General features: G+C 40.1%; 1 protein-coding gene across 1 annotated transcript; it reads left to right on the top strand.

The window, feature by feature from the left end:
- Window positions 1-1434: 1434 nt before the first annotated feature.
- Window positions 1435-15836, top strand: USP44 (ubiquitin specific peptidase 44). The gene is made up of 5 exons (XM_075717451.1): window positions 1435-2883; window positions 13463-13661; window positions 14135-14243; window positions 15054-15259; window positions 15628-15836. The coding sequence occupies exons 1-5, from the start codon at window positions 1450-1452 to the stop codon at window positions 15813-15815; spliced, it is 2136 nt and encodes a 711-aa protein (XP_075573566.1). The 5' UTR covers window positions 1435-1449; the 3' UTR covers window positions 15816-15836.
- Window positions 15837-16743: the final 907 nt, after the last annotated feature.

Genomic DNA, 16743 nt, shown 5'->3' with positions numbered 1-16743 from the left:
TCTAGGCCAGGTCGGCAGTATGCATGCATTTGTAATGGCATAACTTGTCTTGCTTGGCATGACAAACCCTTGGTGCTCCTCAGATGAATTAACCGTTTCATCTGGCAAGTACTGCGCATAACGATAGTGGTGCTGTGTGCTATTTAGCCCTTCTAGTCAGTGACATTGTGGGCACAAACACCCCAGATCAAATATAATTGCTTCCTGACACATCATTCGTCTCTAGATGATATCTCTCAACTAGACATAGTCGAAAGAAACATGGTAAAAGCATAAAAGAAAGAATGAATCACTGTCTCTTTAATTTTTGTTAGTCAGAGCCTGCCTGTTTGTTTTAGGTAAATGCACCTTATAGGAGAAAGCAAATACAGCAGCTTTGAACAAATACATGTTGCCAGGTAAACTTATTGAAGAATATAAGCTAGTGCTAGTCAAATTTTTAAATTATTTTTTTGAAGACATGGATTAGAAAGCTCTGTTTAAAAGGCAGTTTAAAAGTGTGCAGCACCTGAGGTAGATAACTGGTGGTATTTCTGTCTTATGAAGAAATCAAGTTCTGCTTTTCCAGGTCATGCTCTTTCTTTCAGAGGTGTTAGGATGACACGTTAAAATGTACTGATTGAAGATACATTATTGTAGAAAGCACTGGTATAATGGGCTTGCCTGAGCACAAAGGTGCAGTGATTTAATTAAAGGTGTGGTTTAATTAAGGGTTTGAGTTGTATAAAGGCTCATTTGTCTGAACTGTTGGCACTGTGTAAACATAATAAATTTAAGTGAACTTTGCATTTCTGCACCTGTATGCTTAGGGATAGAATTAATAGGAGCATTTTAGAATCACAGAATCTTTTGGGTTGGAAGGGACCTTCAGAGATATTTAGTCCAACGCCCCCTGCCATGGGCAGGGACACCTTCCACTAGATCAGGTTGCTCAAAGCCCCGTCCAGCCTGACCTTGAACACTTCCAGGGATGGGGCATCCACAGCTTCTCTGGGCAACCTGTCCCACTTCAGGTTGTGTTTGTATCCAAACTCTACAACAGTGTCTTTTGATAAATCAGTGCTCCTTTGGGCTCTTCCCACCCCCTCCCCCCAATCTAAAGTTTACCTAGTGTGCTTCAGTCCTGAGCCAGAAGGTACTGGGAACATAAACACTGGTATTCAGACCGTTTAGTCTGAACTTCGAGCTGCCGTTGATGACGTTGATTGTGGCTCCACATGACTGACTGCCTTTGTATTTTTGGTGGGACTTACCTGGATGGAGGTCATGATCTTAACCTCAAGTATGAGTTTGGTATACTGACACCTGTAAAAGTGATACAGTTGGGTATTTATGAACTGTAACTTATACCTTTTTTTTTTTTTTTAGCTGCAGATTGAAATATCATGGACAGAAAATAGTTTGGATGATGTGTTTTGCCAGCATATCTCTGCCATTCGAGTTTTAACAATGGATAAGTGTAAGCACATAGGACGCCTGCGACTGGCCCAAGATCACTCCATTTTGAATCCTCAGAAATGGCATTGCATGGACTGCAATACTACCGAATCTGTGTGGGCGTGCCTCAGCTGCTCACATGTGGCGTGTGGAAGATACATTGAAGAACATGCACTAAAGCACTTTCAGGACAGCAGTCACCCAGTGGCATTGGAAGTAAATGAGCTGTATGTTTTCTGTTATCTCTGTGATGATTATGTTCTTAATGATAACGCAACTGGTGATTTAAAACTGTTGCGAAGTACATTAAGTGCAATCAAGAATCAAAACTATGAGTGCACTACTCGAAGTGGGAGGACTTTGCGTTCTATGGGTACAAGTGATGATTCTTACCTTTCACATGGTGGTGCCCAAGCCTTGCTTCGGAATGAAGATCGCATGTTCACAGCTCTCTGGCACCGACGGCGTGCGTTCCTGGGCAAAATATTCAGATCATGGCTTGAGTTGACACCTACTGGAAAAAAAATTTTGGAAGAAGAAAGGCGTCGGGAAGAAGCAGAGGAAAGAAGGGACAAAGCTAGGAAGAGAAGACAAGAACGAAAGCGTGAGTTGAAAGCAGAGATGGAAAAGATGCCTCCGAGAAAGAGCAGTCGTTTACAAAATCAGATTAGAATGTCCTCAGAAACAGCACCCTGCCTGCAAAAAACATCACAGAACATGGAATCTGTGGCAGAGTTGAAAACAACATATACCTCAGATGAAGTAAGATTGAAAAAAATAAGTGACTCTCCAATTAAACGAAGGCCCACAGTGACTCCTGGGGTAACAGGACTGAGAAACCTGGGAAATACATGTTATATGAATTCTATCCTTCAGGTATTAAGTCACTTACTTATTTTTCGAGAATGCTTTTTAAAGCTTGATCTCAACCAAACTCAGGAACTGCTGGCAACAGCAACCAATGGTAAAACCAGATCTTCATCTAAACACCTGTCAGTAGCTGCCTCAACATTACATATGAATGAGAACCAAGAGAAAGCAAAAGGATCCTCTTCTGTGAGGCGGCCTAGTTTATCCTCTGGATTAAGTGGAGGAGCATCAAAAAGCAGAAATATGGAACTTATTCAGCCCAGGGAGCCCAGTTCAAAGCATATTTCTCTCTGTCATGAGCTGCATACTCTGTTCCAAGTTATGTGGTCTGGCAAATGGGCGCTGGTGTCTCCTTTTGCCATGCTTCATTCTGTGTGGAGACTAATTCCAGCCTTCAGAGGATATGCCCAACAAGATGCTCAGGAATTTCTCTGTGAACTTTTGGATAAAGTGCAGCAGGAACTGGAGACTACAGGGACCAGATACCCAGCTCTCATCCCTGCTTCTCAAAGAAAACTTATAAAACAGGTTTTGAATGTGGTTAACAACATTTTTCATGGACAGCTATTAAGTCAGGTATGTTTTATAATATTTTTTTTTAAGGTGTGTAGTGATTTGTAGTTCAGGATTTATACTGGTCAGTGATGGGCATACTTCAGAGGTTAATACATTTAGAACTATTGAGGAGGGATGGGGAGGATATAATACATACAATTTCAGAAGAAAGGTCCTTTGGGTACCCCTAAAACTTTCAATAGAAGTCACCTGATAAACATAAAAGTGCTAAACTTGGTATTTTAAAGCACACCTTTGCAACTGCTGAGAAATACCTGACTTTGCTATTAAGCACCAACTAATTTGCAGGCATAAAAAATTTACAATTTTAAGCATCTGGCTTATCACTATAGTGATACCGGATAAAAGGGTGTTAAGGAAGGTGTTAATCTCATCGAAGTGGAAACTGATTAGGTAATGGATACCAAGCAGGGGATTATTTCAGTAAATAGCTTGAATTTGAGATTCATTACCACAGAGTAATTGCCTATCATGATGCTATGTACAGGAATACTACTTTTCTGTTACAACACAAGATATAGAAGGCTCTGTCACCACAGGAACCAAATTGGTGGGGTGGAGGCAACGGTTGTTTTGCTTTTTTTCTCCCTGACTACTCTCCTTTTCTCTTTTTCTTCTTGGCTTCCTGTTAAGTATTTCAATGTGTCCACTTATTATTATGCGTATCCCAACTGTGTGCGTATACAAAAGTCTGAGAACTGACTGAAGAAACAAATGCTGGGTTCTGTTGAGTTAATCTAAAAACTAACTACACTGCAGCAGGAACAGAGGTTGAGAAAGTCTTGGCCCCTTGGAATTGGTCTTTAGTATGCGTGCACATGTTACTAAAGGAGTGCAGAAGCATTTAATGGATATGTTGTGTAAAGGAGTAATTAATTACTTAATTAACACAAATTAACAAAAATGTAGATGTTCTGATTATTCTGACTATTTCATTGATGGTTTAATGTTTTAGTATGTGAAGGTAATCCAAATGGGTTTTGACTAATGTAGGATTGTTTACTGCTATATCATCTACAAAATTCATAATAAGATAACAGGACTTCAAAAATTAGGATTGTTTGCAGCATATATTAGCTTTTAGGTCATCTTAGGTTTTGTGTAACTACTAGAAACTGTTATATCTACTAATAAAACCAGATGATCCTCTACCTTCCATTTGGCCCAGCCTAAGAACATTTATGTTGCCATACTTCCTTTCCTCGGGGTAGTTAATGTATCTTATATCAGGCTTGTGCTAATGTAAGTGTCTAGTATATTATGTCATTAAAGCTTTGTATTTGAAAATGACATTCCTCTCCAAAATAGTAACTCTGTTAGTAAAACAAAGCCATTGCTTAAGTATACTGACAAGGCTTGATTGCATTCCAAGCCTTCCAACAGGACTCATTTTTTGGAAGAATTTTCAAGGCTCTGAAGACACTAAGCATTATTTCAGCAGTACTGCTTCTTTTACATGTTTTTAGCTTTGCTATGTGAAGAGGCTTGTGAAGAGAAATCCTCCCACCCTCCTGAAACCAGGGAGGGGAATAGTGAGAATTCACTCAAGTGTCATTGAGTAAGACTGAAAGGGAATTAAACAGTTTTGAGCTATCCTGTGACTTCTGTGACTACAACATACAGCTTTTTTACTGCAGCTGGTCAATGTCTGTGTGCAAAACACAGCCTCGATGAACTTCAGAATGCCTCAAGTGAGAGGAACAAGGAAAAGACTGTTGAGGCTGTTGTCTGTAGTAATTTCTCCCTGGCTCATTAGGCAGTTCCCACAGACAACTGTCCAACACTTTACCTCCTAATGTTCCCTTTGTCTTCTGCCACACCTTTGTTCCAGTTTAGTCTTCACTAGCACTTTTGAAAATAAGTATTAAAAGCAAAAGGTAACCCCTGAAGATTTACATTTCCTCCTTGGTAAAATGTATTCAGGTCATCTTAATGATTCAGACCCTGGTGTTTGCACATGGAAGGATGAGCTTTAAAAATTCTTACTAGGCAATTACTTTCCTCAGTAAGATTCCTGCATCATGATTTCGCTGGTGTTTGTCAGAACTGGCACAAACTGCTATAATGAAGTTAAAAACGGCACGAAAAGATCCATGAAGGGCTGAAGAAAAATATGAAAGACTTCTTGCTATATCACATCTTTTGACAGCGTTAGTTCTTAAAAGCGAGGAGTGTATGCTTTGTCCTTGTATGCTTAACTTTACCTACAAGCTGTAACACTATTAGAGTTTCTCTCTAGAAGATAGTTGGAGCCATAGCCTACTGCATTTATTAAAAATAGGATGGGATTTTAGTCTAGAGTGTTTCATAAACTACGTCTTAATTCAGTGAATAAGGGGAACTGAGAAGCTAGTTTCTGTGCAGCAGTTGCATTCTGGTTTAGGATTACTAAAAAGTTATTATACTTACTATCCCTTTGTACTGAAAATATTAAAGATATTTGACTCTGAGATACTCAAGTGCAGTGAAGTCAATCTTGACCTTCAAACCTCAGGAATACTATGAACTAACTACTCTTGATACAGTACACAGAGAATCACTTACAATGCAGATAAGCTATATGTTTGCTTAGGTTTCACATTACTTGCACATGTGCAATAAAACATTTTCCCTCTTTTTCTAGCTGTTCTAATTTGAAGGGAAGTCCTAATCCTGAGTTTGCCATCAGTCTGGTGCTATTGAAATGGCTGCCTGGTTCAGCACTGCAAATGAATTTAGAATAAGATTAAGAAAGGAGAAAATTGGGTATGTGAGATTTTATGCAGATTACTTTTTGATAACTAGAAAAAGCTTTAGGTGATGTCAAAACAATTGCATCTTGTATACAAGTTAGTTGGTTTTGTTGTGTTCTCAGCTGGTTTAAAGTAAGTCTTCCTCATCTGCTACTTGAAATCTTGTAGTATTTTATGGAATACTAAACTAGGTAATGAGTAACTCCAGGAATAGTGTAAGTGGATTGCCTCTTGCCTCTTGACTACTTTTTATATCCCCCCCCCCCGCCCCCCCCCTTCTTTTTAGAATTACAGCTTCTTACTCTGCAGTACAGGCTGTGAAACTTCAACCCAATACATTTAAGGGAAATAAAGATAGGAGACACAGCTACAAAACCCTTCCCCTCTATTCTTTCCTTTTTCACATACTAGTCTTCCACTAGTCTTCCTCCAGTGATTGCCACAACCTCTCGTGGCAGCCCGTGCCAGTGCTAGACCAGCCTCACAGTAAAACCAGTTTCTTCTTCTGTCTGAACGACACCTCCTGTGTTTCAGTTTGCGCCCGTTTCCTCTTGTCCCCTCACTGGGCACCACCGAGAAGAGCCTGGCTCAGTCTTCTTTGCTCCCCCATCAGGTGCTTACACACATGGGTAAGATCCCCCTGAGCTTCCCTTCTCCAGGCTCAACACTCCCAGCTCTCTCAGCCTCTCCTCCTCCATCAGGTGCTCCAAGCCCTTTCTTCATCTTCGTGGCCCTTTGCTGGACTCACTCCAGTAGGTCCGTGTCTTGTACTGGGAAAGGCAGCACCGGACTCCCAGCACCAGGGCTGAGGAGAGGGCAGGGATCAGCTCCCTCGAGCTGCTGGCAATGCTCTGCCTGATGCAGCCCCGGCGGCTGCTGGCTTGCTTTGCCATAAGGGCACGTTGCTGGCTCACGGTCAGCTTGTCCCCCGGGCCCTTCTCTGGGGAGCTGCTTCCCAGCCTGCACTGGTGCCGGGGGTTATTCCTTCCCCGGGCACAGGACCAGGCATTTCCCTGTGTTTGTTGAGCTGCGTGAGGTTCCTGTTGGCCCGTCTCCCCAGCCTGCCCAGGTCCCTCTGGGTGGCAGCACGACCCTCTGGTGTATTAGCCATTCTACCTAGGTTTGTGTCATCTGCAAACTTGCTGAGAGTTTAAAAGAATTGGCTCCAGTATTGACCCCTGGGGTACACCATTAGCGGCTGGGCTCCAGCAGCATTTCAGGCCACTGACCACAACCCATCGAACCTGGCAGCTCATTCAGTTTGCAGTCCACCTCGCTGTCCATTTATTTAGCCTGCACTTCATTTTTGATGTGAGCATGTTACGGGATACAGTGTTGAAAACCTCACCAAAGTCAAGATAAACAACATCCACTGTTTTCCACTCATCCACTGGTTATCTGTATGAGTCATCTCATTGAAGGAAGAAGGCTATCAGGTTGGTCAAGCTTGATTTTTCCATCATAAATCCATGGTGGCTGCTCCTAATCATCATCTTATTATTATAACCTTTGGAAATGGTTTCCAGGTTTTGCTCCATCAGCCTTCCCAAAGATCAAGGTGACAATGACTGGCATGTAGTTCCCCAGATCCTCCTCCTTGAAGATGGGAGTGTCACTTGCTTTCTTCCTGTCCTCCCCTGATTGCCGTGACCTTGCCAGGACCTTTCCAAGATGAAGAATGGCCTTGCAACATCATCAGCCAGCTCCCTCTGTTCTTATAGTTTATTCAGGGATAGTTCCTAATACAAGGCAAGTGGAAGGAGAAGGGCAATCAGTATTTTCTGGGGCTAAAAAAGACCCAGTGAGGGAGGGGAAAAAATTAGGTTTGTGCTGATTTATGTGAACGCTGCTTGGGTACCTAACTTGAGGAAGAAAATTAATGTTGAGTTATGAGTGTAGTGTTTTACTGAACAGGCACATATTGCAAAGCAGTAAGTAGTTGTTGATGATTTCTTTATAGAGAGCTGTTGAGAAAATTCAAATTTAATGTAAGTGATCAAAGAAATACCTAGCCGATGTCATTTTAACGTCTTTTTGGAGTGGTGAGGAACCCTTTAGAAACTATTCGGAGTGGTTCTTGAAAGTCACTTGTGAAGGTTCCACTGCTTTTGAATCCGGGGCCTTAGGTAAAGCTCCTGGCCTAAATTTCTGTTACAGCGACACCAAACATAGCAGTGAAAGTGAAGAGCAGTGGCTATGCCAATTTAGTAACAAGTTCCCTCTACAGCGAAGTTGTGGTTAGTTACCATTTCTTCTTAGGACAAACCTAGCTTGGGCTGTGAGGTTTTTTCCAGTAATTCACCATTTATTATAGCAACGCCTAGTAAGAACTAGCTTTTGATATCTCTAGGCATACTTAAAAAAAAAACAAAACCCAAATGGTTTGATTACTTCCTGATCACATTTAAGATGGAATCTGAGCAAAATGCCTTCCCCCGCACCCCCTGCACAGCACGGCAGAATAACTGTGTGCAGTGCTCGGAGAAATTAATATGCCAAGACCCAGTGATTGAAGTAGGTTCTAACCAATGCAATATGTAAACTGTGTTTAAAGTTTTAAAAGGCAGTGCCTCTCCTTGCAAGTCTTGCGCCATTTACTTGCTCAACTGATGTATTTCAGGACAGATTGGCTGGCAGGAGGGGAAATGTGCAATCTTGGGGTTGTTCAAAGCCCTTCCGTTTCGGTGGTGTGCTGTGAGTTAAAGTCTGGGGGAGAATGCTGAGGGTGACTCGTGCAGTGCTGGGTATTATGTCTCCTACTGAATAGACTATTAAAAACTATGAGAACTTCAGGTAGGTAATAGGAAGATTTGTGCTTAAATCGATCCATGACCTGTATGCTGATTTCTGTATTTCGGTATTAGTCTCTGTGCTTTTATGTGTAGTCTGAATCACAAAATGGTTGTCAAGTTGCTTTCCAAGTAGATGAAGATGACATTTTAAGTTAATCTATAGGAGGCCATTGAATCACAGACCATGGTTCGCTGTGGTTATGCTTATGTTATTCTGGTAAGCATCAGATACAGATCATTTTGATGATGTGGTATGCTCATCACTACGAAGTTTAGGTTTTTTTGTAACTGAAGAAATACAGTATGGACTGTCATGTGGAATTCCATATTACAGTAGTATTCTAGAAATCCTCTTCTACTTTGATTACTTAGCTGTGGAAAAATTCAATTACTACTCTTTGTATATGTGTCTCATATAGTGAAAAGTAGTAGTGAAAGCACAGAAATGGGACTGGTCATCTTACTGTTCTTAAAAAACAAAAAATAAGCAGAACAGAGATGGTAACAGTTGTCTGTCTTCCATGCAAGTGCAGGGAACATAGGCAAAACAGTTGATGATAGAGTTGGCTGCTTCTGCAGCAATATGTTAACTATTCTCTTTGGCTGCATTTAGGCCGAATGCCATCCGGGGCAGTGGCTGTCCATCACGTTATTGTGGGCACAATGATGCTTGTCTGAGTGGCCTCCGTGCTTAGCTTGAATCAAGCAATTTGATCCAGCTCTTTTCAGACTGGCCTTTGGCCCATGATTGAATACTGAGCTTTAACCAAACAATTGCATGTAGTACCTGTGTTTCAAGGCATGAGAGGGTGCTCAGGGCAGAACGGAGTTTTTGGACTAGCTAAAACTAGCAATTTACTTTCTTTGCTCTAATGTAAGCTTCTCGTGTAGCTTTGTTATAAATGACAGCATTAAGGCTTCTTAAAATAGCAATTACGGAATATGATGAGGAGGTAAAATCAGACTCTGAATTTGTAAAATATAGTCATAAAAAGATACACGTCACTAACCAGACTGCTAGAGCAGACTCACTTCCCTATTACTGTTGTGCATACTCATACCATAAAAAGTTATTTTGCCAGCCCTTGGAGTTTATGTTTGGTGGGCTTTTTAGTTTGTTTTTGTTTTGTTTTGTTTTTAATAAAAACATCACATCTTTTTTAACTAACTTTTGAGCAGTTTCTACAGCATCAGTGCTTTTCATCAAAAAAGAAAATCTGTGTTGTACCGTGTGAATGGTAGTGGAGTGTGAGATAAGAGAGCCCCATTTAGAACAGAAGGAGAAGTGATGGCAATGTTGTGAAGGCTGTGCTGATGGACAGGCCAGTGCAGATAGATTCTACAGAAGGGTAGGGATCCTCCTACTTGTTGAGTAATCCAATTTGTAAGCTCAGCCCTGGCCAAGAAAAATAATTCCAACCTTTGTTCCAGCCCTGACTTACCTCTCATTTACCACTGAGTGAGAGTGTGCACAGGAACAGTTAGCGCGCTGCGGCTGATACGGTTAGGTGTATGCTTATCCAAATATGTCAGGTTACTTGGCTGTTGGCAAGTGTGCAAATCCAGGATAACTCTGAAGAGTTCAACTCTGCTACAGTGTCATGGTGAGCAGGAATGTCTTGCATTTGGGGAAATAAGTGCAGCTCTGTATCAGTACAGGATTTTGTCAACACAAATCAGCTTTGCTCACAGTTGCATGACGAGATGAGAAGCAGCACTATTGCATCAGTTTATCTTTTTGTGGTTTTTTTTGAGAGGCAAGAATTGGAAGCTGGGTCGATTTTTTTTCCCCCTTTTCTCCCCCCTTCCCCCCCCTTCTCCCCCCCTCCCCCCCCTTTTTCCCCTTTTTTTTTCTTTGGGATAGTACTTACTAACGAGACGGGAAGGAGGATCTTAAAATAACCTCGATTATTAACATTACACACTAAATTTAAAACCTCAGAGCTTGTTAAAATTATCTGTATTGAGTTCATGTTAACGTTACACACTAAATTTAAAACCTCAGAACTTGTTAAAATTATCTGTACTGAGATCATGTATGTACTTCATCCTGAGCCCGTTAATCTTCAGTGTGCATTCATGTGCAACAAATTCTTAAGTAACTCATCAATTAAATAAACTTTTGGCCCAACAAAATCACCCATTTGTACAGCAGAAATCTATTAGTCATTCTGTGTTTATGCTGGAGTTAGCTTGAACTGTGGCCAAACACATCATTTTGTCTCCAAGTCTAGATTCCAGCTCTGAATTACTAATAGTTTGTGGCTTTGAAACGTTGCCAGATGTTAGCACTTACAAAAGAAGCTCCTGTCAGTGTAAATTAAAACAGAAGATTCTCCTCTTTTCTGCCATGTAAATTCGAAGTTTTGTTTTCTAAGAACAAGGCAGTGGTGTTTTCGTCTTCTTAGAACTTAAAGCAGCTAACTGCTTTCCTAACTCCACTGCTAAACATGTATGCTGGTACACAAATACACGTGTGCATTAGGTAGCTAATGCACAGATTGTGTGTGAGCTGTTGTAGCTAATGAACACATTAAATATTTACTCACAAGAACACCTAGGAGGAAGGTACCATAAGGTGACAGATCTGTCCTTATGTAAATGATCGTGAAATAACAGACAAAGCAGGGTGAATAATTACATGACAGCAAACCGTCAGAGGAAAATAGAGGCTCTTGAACAAAACTGAGTATATTTTTACACTTGTGTAGGCTTACTAACCTAACTGAAGAGAACTACACTGAATTTATGTAGAACAGCAACACAAAGGCGTGCCTGTGAAATAATAGTATTTGGATCCCTCGTGGATTTTCATTCCTTTATTACTACGTCTTTGTATTAGTTGTTCCAAACAACTTGTGGTATTTTCCTAAATAGGAAGCATGCTTGTAGAGATTTAATTTGGCAGTTGTTTACCCGTGTGGTGCAAACTTAAGGAGATATCCGATATTCCATGTACTGCAAAATGAGTGGTGGTGTCTCATCACACTTGGCTGTTATTCTGAGCTGATAAATAACCATATCTTGACAGTTGGTCCTATATGAAAATTTTGAGTTCCTTCAATCTTTTGGTGGGAAAATTTTAATTGTTGGGGAAGGGGGTGGGAACATGTTGAATAGTGTGGCCAGCAGGAGCAGGGAGGTGACTGTGCCCCTGTACTCAGCGCTGGTGAGGCTGCACCTGGAATACTGTGTCCAGTTTTGGGCCCCTCAATACAAGAAAGACATTGAGGTGCTGGAGCGTGTCCAGAGAAGGGCAACAAGGCTGGTGAAGGGTCTGGAGCACAGGCCTTATGAGGAGCAGCTGAGGGAACTGGGGTTGTTTAGCCTGGAGAAGAGGAGGCTGAGGGGAGACCTTATCGCTCTCTACAACTACCTGAAAGGAGGTTGTAGGGAGGTGGGTGTTGGTCTCTTCTCCCAAGTAGTTAGCAATAGGACAAGAGGAAATGGCCTCAAGCTGCGCCAGGGGAGGTTTAGATTGGATATTAGGAAAAATTTCTTTACGGAAAGGGTGGTCAAGCATTGGAACAGGCTGCCCAGAGAGGTGGTGGAGTCACCATCCCTGGAAGTGTTCAAAAAACAGGTAGACATGGCATTTTGGGACATGGTTTAGTGGGCATGGTGGTGTTGGGTTGATGAATGGAATGATGATCTTAGAGGTCCTTTCCAATCTTAATGATTCCTTGTTTTACTTCGTTAAAAAGTAATCCAGCCACCAAGCCAGGAAACATGAAATTGCTACTGTACCCTTAACTGGTTTAGTGATGGACTTGGTAATGTTAGGTTAATGGTTGGACTGGATGATCTTAAAGGTCTTTTCCAACCTAAACGATTCTATGATTCTGTGTTGGGTGGTTATGGAAGCTCTGTTAAAGCTATCTATCTGAGCCCAAGTAAAATTCAACTTATTTTCAGAATGCGTCTTTTCTAGAGCAGTGAGGTTAGAGCTGCTTGAGTTAGTGATCAGTTGCAATGTATAAGCCAATAAATACATTGACAGTAGGAAATTCAGGTAATTACTCTTCAGGATTGTATTGTATTCTGTTGCATTCAACACACCAAAGTGAACATATCTTTAGTCTCACACACACACACACACACTTACTTGGTATTACTGGTATTTCTTTATAGCCTTTATGAACTATGCTTGTTACAGTCTAAATGGAGTTTCACTACCGCATAGGTTCAGCTACTACTAGAAATTATTCATCCACATGGATCATGGAAGGGTGGAAGTCCTTTGGAGGAATACTCAAATGATGCGACGCTCTTTTATAAACAGCTTGAGCTGGCTTTTAGAAGACTGCATTGCAAATCAACACCTAATGTGTTGCCATTCCAGCATAGAAGAGCAACTGCTTTTAGCTTACTTTCCTAAATACTGAATGTTATCATAAATTAATTGTCCCCTGCTATATTGTCTGCATTTTCCAGGTTGACTCATTTCACTTCTTGACATTTTATTTATGTTGTCTTACTGCTTGTCCTTTCCCTAGTGTGACGATGGATCCACTTACTGAAAGAAGAAATAAATTATTTTTACCTGTTAATTTTTCTTTGAAGAAGTGTGCTTCCTAATCCAGGCTTCCCTGGAAGACTTACAAAGTAAGAAGGATATGACTTTAAAATCCCCAGCTGTTTGGTTTTGGTGGTGTTCTTTTTGTTGTGTTGTGTTTTGTTTTGTTTTTTTTTTAAATTAACTTAAACTATAGTTTCTCTCTTTCATGTAAATTTTCTTTTTGGAATGTGGTTTTTTTGGAGAAAAGACTCCCAAGACTCCACCAGCTGCTTTCTCTTGGACAGCCCCAGACAGACCATTTTGACACTGCTTTTGTTTGTCAGTAAAACATAAGAACACATACCTATTTGTGATAACAGTATTGGACATGCTGCTTCGGAGAAATTAGGTGTATCATTTCTTTTGTTAAATGGCTGTGCCTTTTCTATGGTTGCATCAGTTGTCTCTAGGGAAAAAAAAAATTAGAGTTATGTTATGGTACACTTTAGCAAAGTAAGTTTTTGAGTGTAAGCAACTGGTGAAATACTGTTTTACAGGTTACATGTCTTGCCTGTGACAATAAATCAAATACCATAGAACCTTTCTGGGACCTGTCCCTGGAGTTTCCTGAGAGGTACCACTGCAACGGCAAGGAGATGTCGACTCAGTATCCATGTCTGCTGACAGAAATGCTGGCCAAGTTTACAGAAACTGAAGCTTTGGAAGGAAAGATATATGCATGTGATCAGTGCAACAGTGAGTAAAGGCAGTATGTACTCATGCATACGTTCTCTGTGTAAAGTATAAAAGTAAACTGGCTGCGAAAGCGTGGAAGGAAAATGCTAAAAGTCGTAAAAGTATGTTGCAAAGAAAGTCCTGGTGTGGTCACTTGGCAGCTATTACTCACCATCTAGAAGATGGAATTGTTCAAAGGATGTTTTAAAGTGTGATGCTTCTCTTAGATAAAGTCTGATCACACACTGATGGGGATCCTGATACTCCCATCTGAAGAACCCATCAGCTTTTCAACTTAAGCTGACTAAGTGACCACAAATATTTTATACTCGCATTGTAAAGTAATCCTTGCAAAATGGCTCTGAGAGTGTATCCTTTTTAAGGAGGCACATACAGTAGCTATTTAGGTCCACACAAATTTGGTGGCTAAGTCTTAGACTGAAATACAAGGCTGTTACGAGATTTGTATTGTGTAACTGTGTGTTTGGCCTCAGCAAAACGAAGGAAGTTTTCTTCTAAACCAGTTATACTCACAGAAGCTCAGAAGCAGCTTATGGTGTGTCGACTACCTCAGGTTCTCAGATTACACCTTAAACGGTTTAGGTAAGTAGTACCACAACGAACAGTGTTGCGAACTGACCCATTCAGTCCTGCTCTTCCACTGCTTGGGAATCAATGTTTTTCAGCATCGGTTTCATTTCCCTTTACTAGTATGATGAGAAATAATTATTAGAAACTTCTTTTTCTTGCTTAATTTAAATATCAGTAAGATATGTAAGTAGAGAATTGACCTTTTAGATTCCAACTACTTGCTACTTTAATACCAAAATTATTTCATCCTTCTTTTCAGTCAAAACCTACTAACCTTGCTTTGAACTCTGTTGGTAAAAAATTAATCTTGTGTTGTCTTCAGGTAGAGTAAATGCTCATATTCACTAATGTACAAACAGAGGTTGTATTCGGTGAAAGTCTCGCATAACCTTCATATAACCCAATACAGTAATGCATTAGCCTGAGAGTAAGGAAGTGGAGACCGCATCTCTCTGAACTCTTAGTCCATGTATTAGTCCAGAGTCTGTCCCAAATACAAAGGAAACTGAAAGTGAGATAGAATAAGTGAGAAATACCAATGAGATAAAATGCGTGGGGAGTACTTCCCCACTCACCATTACACAGATCTGACGATGGATATTTCAGAAGATGAGAATAGTAGGTACCATAGACACATTTTAAAAGGCCTTGAAATAAAGGAGAATTGAAAGAGGAAGCCTAGGAAAAAAGCGTGCAAATTAGCATTTATTTTGTACACAAAGACAGTAATGAAGGTAACACTTGTTATGTTAAAACATAATTCGGAATGCTGTGTTCTTTCTTTGAAAAAAACGCAACTTTTCATTTGACTTAACTTTCCAGGTGGTCAGGACGCAATCATCGTGAGAAGATTGGCGTACATGTTAATTTTGATCAAATGCTGAACATGGAGCCTTATTGCTGCAGAGAATCCCTCAAGTCCCTCCTACCTGACTGCTTTATCTACGACTTGTCTGCTGTGGTAATGCATCACGGGAAAGGATTTGGCTCAGGGCACTACACTGCCTACTGCTACAATTCAGAAGGAGGTAGGAACCGGCTGTGAAATAAGGAGTGTTCATAATTCTAAACTGATAAGCTTACTGTCTTTTCTCAAACGCAAAAGGGAGTTGCTTGTAGCTGAACTGCCTGGGACGAGAATTGCAGTTCTGTAGGCCAAGCCAGTTCAATTTTTGTATTGGCTTGTTAAATGTGTTCTGGCTGTAAACCCACGTAAATCTGAGGAAGCTAAGCTGGGGTTTTAAAATGTAGAGGCAAAAATACTAGATCAACTGAAACGGTATACTGTTTCTACAGAAGTTGTTAAATGTGACTCACTAACTAATTACTAAATACAATGCAATTACCTCAAATGAGCGTCCTGATGACTTTTTTTTGGTGTATTTCTTCACTGCAGGATTTTGGGTACACTGCAATGATTCGAAACTCAACATGTGCACTATGGAAGAAGTATGCAAGGCTCAAGCTTACATTTTGTTTTACAGCCAACGACTTACTCAGGCAAATGGACAGGGTAAAATACCATGTCCTAGCACAGCTGAAAGTCAGCAGCAGACAGAATTAGCTGACTGTTCCATGGAGTAGCAGCTAATCCAAAGCCAGTTAACTGTGTGTATGGTAAAAGTTTGAATTGTCATAACTATATATTTTTAAATGAAACGAAAGTATGGTATTGTACTTTCTTACTTTGAATTTGTGTACAATGTTTATATACTTTTGTATTAGTTAAAGTACTCTTTACAATTGTTAGTAAAAGTTTTTATTGACATTAACTTTCTAAGTACCTAGAATTTCAATACAGCTATTTTTTTAAGAAAAAGATTGCTATTTGCATTTTACTCTTACCTCAGGCTCTTTTTTTAAGCTGGTTTTGTATTTTGATAATCTTTTTGAATTGGTTTAGAAAAATGACTTTCAATGGTCAACTGATGTTTCTCTGGTTAATTTTCTATATATGCTTGTGTACATCTTATAGTATAGTTCTAATGATATCATGATTCTTCCTGTCTGCAGGAATTGCTACTAGGTCTTAGAATATTAACATTCACCAGCAAGGAATGTTTTACATGTCAAATAGTAACTGAACTTTTCGTAGAAAACTTTCTGTATATTCTTTATGACTAAAGTGAAATTATTTTACAAGCTTCAAAGGAGCCTTCAGGGGAGCTACACTAAAGATACATTGATAAGAATTTCTTAAAATCTGAAATTAAGGAAACGGAGCTTGTACTTATTTTCATGTAAGAGGAGTTTTAATAGCACAAGAATGTATCTTTACCAACACTTGTGTGTTTTAGCCTTAAGAAGTCTGACACCTTAAAACTCAAGTGCCAAATTCAAAGTACTAGCTTTTGACAACTAGGGGCTTTTTATTCCAATAACTTAAAAAGCTTTCTTTAAAAAAAAAAAAAAAAATCAACCACCACCAACAAAGCCACACTCACCCACCCCACAGTCATTGCTACAAGAATGTTAGCACCCCCTTTCTTGCATTGGACAAACTTGTTTTCAA

This window comes from Pelecanus crispus, chromosome 1 (assembly GCF_030463565.1).
Source record: "Pelecanus crispus isolate bPelCri1 chromosome 1, bPelCri1.pri, whole genome shotgun sequence".
Classification (NCBI taxonomy): Eukaryota; Metazoa; Chordata; class Aves; order Pelecaniformes; family Pelecanidae; genus Pelecanus; species Pelecanus crispus.
The sequence above is the reverse complement of the archived record's forward strand: the minus strand, read 5'-3'. Positions and strand labels throughout refer to the sequence as shown.

Bases quoted from the DNA above. Each gene is read 5' to 3' on its own strand.
- USP44 (XM_075717451.1), top strand. From the start codon at position 1,450: ATGGATAAGTGTAAGCACATAGGACGCCTGCGACTGGCCCAAGATCAC. The intron at 2,884-13,462 runs GTATGTTTTATA...ACTGTTTTACAG, and splicing joins ATGGACAGCTATTAAGTCAG to GTTACATGTCTTGCCTGTGA. The intron at 15,260-15,627 runs GTAGGAACCGGC...TCTTCACTGCAG, and splicing joins CTGCTACAATTCAGAAGGAG to GATTTTGGGTACACTGCAAT.